At 39.4% G+C, this 7,743-nt stretch overlaps 1 protein-coding gene across 1 annotated transcript in view; it reads left to right on the top strand.

Annotated features, from left to right (window-relative positions):
- ush2a (Usher syndrome 2A (autosomal recessive, mild)) overlaps window positions 1-6,210 on the top strand; it is a 197,984-nt gene extending 191,774 nt beyond the window's left edge. The window contains 12 exon segments of the mRNA XM_035652071.1: window positions 380-586; window positions 775-867; window positions 990-1,135; window positions 1,231-1,349; window positions 1,797-1,895; window positions 2,010-2,186; window positions 2,815-2,898; window positions 3,081-3,222; window positions 3,386-3,473; window positions 4,324-4,389; window positions 5,432-5,632; window positions 5,901-6,210. Of these exon segments, the coding sequence (XP_035507964.1) occupies window positions 380-586; window positions 775-867; window positions 990-1,135; window positions 1,231-1,349; window positions 1,797-1,895; window positions 2,010-2,186; window positions 2,815-2,898; window positions 3,081-3,222; window positions 3,386-3,473; window positions 4,324-4,389; window positions 5,432-5,632; window positions 5,901-5,990 (1,512 nt within the window). The 3' untranslated portion in view covers window positions 5,991-6,210.
- Window positions 6,211-7,743: the final 1,533 nt, after the last annotated feature.

Below are 7,743 nucleotides of genomic sequence, written 5' to 3'. Positions count from 1 at the left end.
CTCTCTCTCTCTCTCTCTATATGTGTGTGTGAAAATAACTCCTTGATGAAGGTGAAAAGTAATTGTCATGCAGATATGTTAGTGTTGGGTTGCATGTTGAAAAGGTTTTGCTCTCACTGCTGATGGTAGTTTTGATGGATGGTCCAATGAATTGACTTATATCCTTTTTGGTTGTCTGGTGGATACTAGGTAATTAAGAGAAGCTTTCAGCATTAAGGGTAATAAAATGCACCGAAAATCTTAATGAAAGGATAAAAAAAAAGTTACCTTTATGTCTGGCTTCCACTTTGTGTCACGCATACTCTATTACTCACTGTCAGTTATATATGTGAATTAAATGTAATGATATCATTGACTAATCTGGGGTTTTGACCGACAGGTGTGGGCAGTGAATTTGGCTGGCCATTCTGCCAGTGCGTGGGCCAGTGGGAGAACAGGACCTGCCCCACCGGAGGGTGTTGGTCCGCCTACTTTCCTGCGCGTTTCAGCAACCTCAGTGGTAGTGGACATCCCTCCTCCAGCCCGATCCAATGGGATTGTTAGCCTTTACAGAGTGTTCTCTCTGAAAAACAACAACCATACTCTGGTAAACAACATAATACTACTATGTTCCTCTCCAGGCCTCCATTTTCTATTACTGTAACCTCCCTGATTACTCACCCCTCTTCCTCTCTCTCCCATTTCCTCTTTTTTATCCCTGGCCCACCCACTATGTTTCTGAATACTATTCACCCAAAACTTAAACTCAACCCCCACTCTTTCCCATTCCTCTAGCTCTCAGAGGGTACATCCCATCGGCAGACACTCCATGGTTTACGTCCTTACACCCAGTACTGGGTAGGAGTAGAGGCCTGCACCTGTTATCAGGTAATAAAACTGATGAAAGTGGCATCACAGATCCTGGTTGCCTATCTGGTCTGCCAGTACTCTATACTTGTACACTCAGAAATACTATACATTTTGAGGTCTCTGTTTTGAACATTTGACAGTGCTGCAGTCAGGGTCCACTGAGAGAATTCCACACCCTGGCTGCACCCCCAGCCCACCAGCGTCCTCCTCGCCTTGTCACCCTGACCTCCCGCTCTGTTCAGCTGGAATGGGATGAGCCTCTGGCACCTAATGGAGTCATTGAGAGGTGTGTAGAAAACATAAAAAAATACATAGGAAAAAGTATTTGCTCAGATTTTGTTAATGGTCTCACTTACTTACTCTCTTTCCCTCCGTTTCCAGCTGTGAGCTTCATCTCAGATCACCTTGTCCGCAGCCCCCCCAGCCTGTGCCCCTCGCTTGCGTTGAAGGACCGATGGAAATTTGTTTCTTTGGCAAAAGGCGGAGCTACAATGTGACAGGTCACTCGTGTTTATGTCAAAAAATGTCTACTAACACTCAAATGTCTTGACCTTCTTTACAGTAAAAGTTATATTTGCACAAGTACCAAAACACCGTTCAGTAAAGCAGCACTGAAATATCATTGAGAAGAAGAAAACATATAATAATAAAGAGGAACAATGACCAGAATTATACAATTAGTGTACAACCAGTTGGTTTTGAATTCCCAGGAGTGAGTGACCCATTAATAATACAAAACAGAGAGATCTTAAGACTTAAGCAAGCACCACGAGTAGAAGGCAGGTGATAGCTTTGTAAATAATTGAGCTGAATTGAGAGAGACAACAAAAAAGGATACCAGTGAATTATAAGGACTTGGAAACCTAGTTGCATAGTGTGTTGTCTGTCTCTCTTTCTGTCTGTGGTTTGTGTTTTGTGTGAATAAACAACTGAACCAATCTGTGCAGGTCTCCAACCATACTCCACCTATCAGCTGAGAGTTGCCTGCTTCAACAACATGGGCAGCACTGCCTCCAACTGGACGACTGTTACCACACTCAGTGAAGGTAACAAATGCATCCAGACCCCCAATCCCTCAACCCTCCCAGCTAACCAGTCATAAGAAACATAAAAACACCCCCACCCCACCTCTCTCTCTCCCTCTCTCTTTCTCCCTCCAGCCCCCCAGTATGTGTCTCCTTTCTCCGTGGACAGTAACCTGACAGTTATCTGGCTGGACTGGGCAGGGTCGTTCTCCCTCAACGGCTACCTGAAGGAGTATAGTGTGACTGAGAGCCAACTGAGGGTGTACACTGGCTTCTACAGCTATATCCATATTCCACGCACCTCACAGAAAAGTGAGTGCACACAGACACACACCAAACACATACGTACATACACACATACACGTTTATGGGAGTTGGTAACATAGATAAATACGCACTTTTTAGGAGGAATGTCTACTTGTTAAGATAATACAGCAGACTGCAATTGGAGAAATAACACTGTTGTTGAATACTGGAATACAAAAACAAATGAATAAATAAGAAATATACTTGTCTAACTTTGTTTAACAGAATTGGTTAACCCTTACCAGTCCTTTAGCATCAGTGTCAGATAGTGTATGAAATATTGTTTAAATGAATTGGCTTTGGCTGACTGGTGCATGGACCATATAAGAATAATAGGCAATAAGCTACTGATATCATGAGCCTATATTATATAGACTATTATATAGTGTCTTTGATATGATGAGAGTATTTCAGAATGAGCTTTAGTTCAGTGTCAACAGGTTCCTTAAAATCCATTTTCCTTGAAATTAGAATCACTGCAGTATGTTTTCTCCCTTCCTTTCTAAAGTAAGTGTCTTTGTTCCTATGTGTGGTATGTATGAATAAGCAGCCTTGCTAAAACCCTTGTTTAGAGTAATCCCTCCATAACAATCTCACTTTTATTTTGCCCTGTCTCTTCCTCTGCTCTTCCTAGCTCTGTCATTTCAGGTGACTTGTACCACAGACAGTGGCAGTGCCAGTACACCCACCATTAGATATAGTCCTGCTACAGGCCTAGGTATCGCAGCACACAAACACACACACACACACACACACACACACACACACTGCTAGTCTCTCTTCAACTGTCTCTGTCAAAAAAGCCCAGGAAAAGTAATATAAAAATCCACATAAACACATTGAATGTAACATATTGTTTATCTAGTAACTTACTCTCTCTCTCTCTTTCTCTCTCTGCAGCTCCTCATGAGCCTGAAGACAGTGGTAAACAGGGTGTCAGCATGTCAGCAACACCAGTTTACTCAGAGCTGTGGTTCATCTTGCTGTTATCCCTGCTGGGTCTATTTCTGCTAGCAATACTGCTGGGCCTGGTGCTGCAAAGGTATTGTAATGGCACGGATAGAATAGACAAAAATACCTTCTCCTCAAGCACACTACACTTGTTCATATAAACTAATAGATAAAACTTAGACATGTCTTTACGAAACACAACACACTCTATGTAATAACAGAAGGGTGTGAATGATTTTGTTTTCCCTTCTTAGAGCCCTGAGGAAAAATCCATCAGCCAGAGAGCGCCCTCCGCTGGTCATGCTTCAGAAGACCAGGAAGGCTGTGGGAGAGACATACACGGTGAGAGGAGCAGAGAAACAAGGCCCTCAGTAAAAGAGAGAGTGACAAGATGGTTGAAAGGAGAGAATACGGAGAGAGAGAGAGAGAGAGAGGGAGGTAGTCGGGTTTACAAAGATGTAGAACAGAAGATAAATTAGGCAGCTTTGGAGCAGAGGTACATGGAAGCAGTTTCACAACTTGAAATCACTAGATGACTGAATCAGAACTCTTTATCACTGCAGATAGTAAACATTTTAGAAATAAATCTGTCTTTGCCAGAGCAGCCATGTCTTAATCTTTGTTCCACCAGAGGGGGCTGAAACAACAATTGTTCTTGGAAAGCTGTTCTTAGAATAGAAATGATTTTCTGTCCTGTTACCAGTAAGTAACTGGTTCAGTTTTACCAATGTGGAGTGTGAAGCCAACCAACCAACGTTTGTTTATCATCAAATACACAGCTCTTTTTCTACATCTTTAAAAATATAATATATATAATATATAGGATACATCATGTTATCACCCCCCCCGCCTCTCAATCACCCATTACCAATAACTAAAATAACACTGCTATTAATGATTATCCCCCTTTATCCACTTGATTAATTTGTTTTTACTCATTTAGTTTCTAACTTGTTTTTTTTTCTTTTTTACTACTCCTATTTAATTTTCTCCTAACATAATATTTTTAAATTCATTATTTTCTTCTCTCTTTGGCTTCTTTTTCCTTTCTATTTCTGTCAATATTCTTTCTTGCTCTACTTTTTTCTTTTTAATGTCTGTCTTTCTCTGACTCCTTCTTTCTATATCTGGTTTCTCTCACCTCTCTTCCTCCTCTCTTCTCTCTCCTCTCCCTGGTCTCTCTCTCTCTCAGAGGCCCTGCCCTGAGTTGTGCTCTAAGCATCACTCCAGCTCTGTGTTCCTCCCCGATCGTCCCACAGTAAGACTATTTTCTATATTTATTGTCAACCCCCTAAATGTTTATTTTATTGTTCCCCTGCAGTTTGACACTGTAGCAGACTGTGTTGAGATCAGCAACGTTATGCTTAAAAGCTACACTGTGTACACTGAGGTATGGGATTGTGAATTTGTGTGGGTGCCTTTCTACGCATGTCTGTTTTGTTTTTGTGTATGCATGCTTCGTGTGTGTGTGTGTGTAAAAAGCTGAATTGTTATATTACAGTGGCTGATTAATCTGGGCTTGTAAAGGCAAGACATGTTGTACAGTCTTGCGGTTTTCCTTAAATGTAGTGTTTATACAGTGTATGCAACAAATAAAATCATTTGATACATCTAGATTTTCTTTCATAAATCTGCCAAAAAACTGTGTCATACTTCATCTTAATCTTTTGCTTTGTTTTACGGCTCAAGCTGCTAGTTTTTGTTTACTGTTAAACATATGTTTAAAAAAACATAAACAAAAGCTCAGTGATGATGATCCAAATTGCCAATCCTTGCTAAGTAGTACTGCTCTCTGTTGACTGTTCATATTATGACAATCCCATCTAGTATACATTTCAATCTAAACAATAATTCAAATATATTGTGTTGTGTAAGTACATTTCCAAAAGATATTTTCTTGTTCAGAGGTAACAGAATCAATAATCAGTTTACCTCCTTATTACCTGTAATTTAGTTATTATGTAACTAATATCCAGATCACACAACTGCTGCCTTCAACACTTGTCTAACTTGTTTTATTTCATACTGGTTTAAAGTTATAGAAAATCTTCTTGGGTAGCAATTAAAGAAACATACCAATGTTTTTGCATGTTTTATCCCATGCACCATAGATTAGATAATGTGTATCAGTGTATGGTACACAGTATTGTACTACAGTATTGCTTCAAAGTATACCACAGTTTTTTCTCCCTGCCATTGGTTTCCATTCATTTCTCTACCATATGAAAATCATTTTGCAGTCAATTTGAAGGTTGCTGTAATAAAGTAACAAAGTACGTATGGTTTGTAATAAATTTCAGGGTCTGACAGACACAAAGATAGTCAGCAGCAGCTCACGGTTCAGCCCCATGTCTGTCCTACGGGTCCCCAGCCAAACAGACCTCAGTCAAGCCTATTCCCAGCATTCCCTGCACCGCAGCGTCAGTCAGCTGATTGACAGGAAGTCACTGATGATGGAGGAAGGAAGCTGGGACAACCCGCTGGGACAAGATTCTGGACTGGTGAGCACGGAAATAAGTTTATGTTAAATCAGTATGTGAAAATTGATTGAGCATAAGCAGCTAACTAAAGTCTGTACAGACGATGTGCATCATCATTATCATCATCATCGCCATCATCAACATTTACTGGTAACCCAGTAAAATAAATAACTTTTCCTCAAGAGTATCACTGGCGTTACCTTTGCTCTGTCACTGGGCTTACAGTGCGCACCGTAACTGTTGCAGGCCTTCTAAATACCTAACTGTGATCTCATGTGTTCTCTTTCAGTACGTGGAGGAAGATGAATTTGTGGATGCCATCAAGGCCTTAAGTTCTACTAAAAAGGAGCACACCGTGTTCACTGACACTCATCTTTAAGACAAGATCCCTACATCAGATCAGGTATCACAATTCAAATTCAAATTCAGTTCAAACCAAGACAGTAAAACAAGGCAGCTGGTATTCGGTCTAACACATCTGGTCAGAATGGAAAAACATTTAGACAATTTAGTACTTGAAAAATATGATTTAGGAAGTAAAACTTCTCTAATATTGTTCTTCCATTGTGAAATATTGTTCATCATTGATGTCCAATAATCACTTGGAACAGTGTTAACAATGTTTTAATAATGTTCAGATCCAAAAAAAGAAAGCCAGACCCAGAGACCTAAGGGGAGGCGAAGAATAATGGTTATTTTCCTGCAGCAATTATCTTCAACTATACTGAAACAGGTGTTGTCTCCTCCTACCCCACTGCGTGTGTGAGTCCCTGTTGGGACTAATAGTAACTTGTGTAGAGGCAACATCCATGAATACAGTTCGAATACGGACCCAGGTTGGTCAAAAAGCTGCAGTACATTAGCTCCATAGAGTAAATGTGTCCACATCTGGATTGTAATGTAACCCCGCTCAGATTAAGAACCAGAACAGTCCTTAAATGACTTTTAACAAACTGACTGAATCTTCTGGGTGTAGTCTCTTCTTGCCAACTGTTTGTAGTTTAGCAGGTTTGCTTTTCACGATCCAGAATCAAACCAGTGTAGAAATCAATTAAAGTCAAAGGTTTCAGTCGCCTGCTTCAACAAGTAATTGTGCCGAGTAAGCTTACACCTTATCAGCAGCAATAGTCCTTTGTAGTAATACACATGGCCTTGGTGTTTGTTTTATGAAAAAAAAAAATGCCAACTGTTTTTTTATGTGTGTTAAATGTGGCTGGGAATTACAGATGTGCCGTCTGATTGTTGTGATTATGTGATGTAAATTGAAAGCCCAATGTGAGATTCTTTTTTTACCGTATCAGTCGTGGACATACAGTTTACTGCAATTTAAATTTAGAAGGGACGTAATGAAATCAAGCTTTGTTCAGCTTTAGTGACGCTGAATGTCTGGTTCTGATTTCATAGCTGTCAGTGGGATTCAGACTCAATGTTGTTTGTATGTGGCCTAATTTTTATTGTATCAAGAAGGAATGAAAAAATCTCTGTAATGTCCTGTTTCAGTGTTTTAGCAGGAATGAAACGTTGTTTATATTGGGATTCCACAGATTGGGCTTTTCATTTTTAGGAGCTAAACATCAAAGAAACAGTATTTATCAGAACAAGATGTTGGATTTCTGTGTAATGTTGATGGGTTTTTGTGCACAAAATTGAAGCCTCCTGTATTGTTATAAAACCTTTTCTTTTTTACACTGGCAGTATTATTTATGGTTGTTGTATTAAAAAAGGTCTTATTTATAGATTACTTCCTTGATCAATGTTTGTGTTTTTCTGGGAAATTATAAATAATGGTAAAGAAAATATTCTTTCCTGTATTCTTACTTTTCTTCACTTGAAACGTATTTGAATTATGAACACATCTGTTATCAATTCTTATATTTGCGGACATTCTCATTCATTTTCTGTTGCTTATAAAGTTATCCAAGTAACACACCTCTAGTACCTACATCTATAAATCTTCAAGGTTCAATTTCATGACAAGGATCCTTTCATCATGTTATTTCTAGCATAGTGTTTATAGATTTTATGCAACATTCATTTTGCACTTTTTTTTAAAGAACAAAAATGAGGGGAGCGTTCCTGTGAAAAATTTATTAAACACAGCTTGTAGCACTTTAATGTTGCTTTACTCCATG

This window comes from Morone saxatilis, unplaced genomic scaffold (genome assembly GCF_004916995.1).
Source record: "Morone saxatilis isolate NCDOM2014 unplaced genomic scaffold, NCSU_SB_2.0 Contig11, whole genome shotgun sequence".
Taxonomy (NCBI): domain Eukaryota; kingdom Metazoa; phylum Chordata; class Actinopteri; family Moronidae; genus Morone; species Morone saxatilis.
Note: the sequence above shows the minus strand (reverse complement) of the source record. Positions and strands in the feature narration are given on the sequence as shown.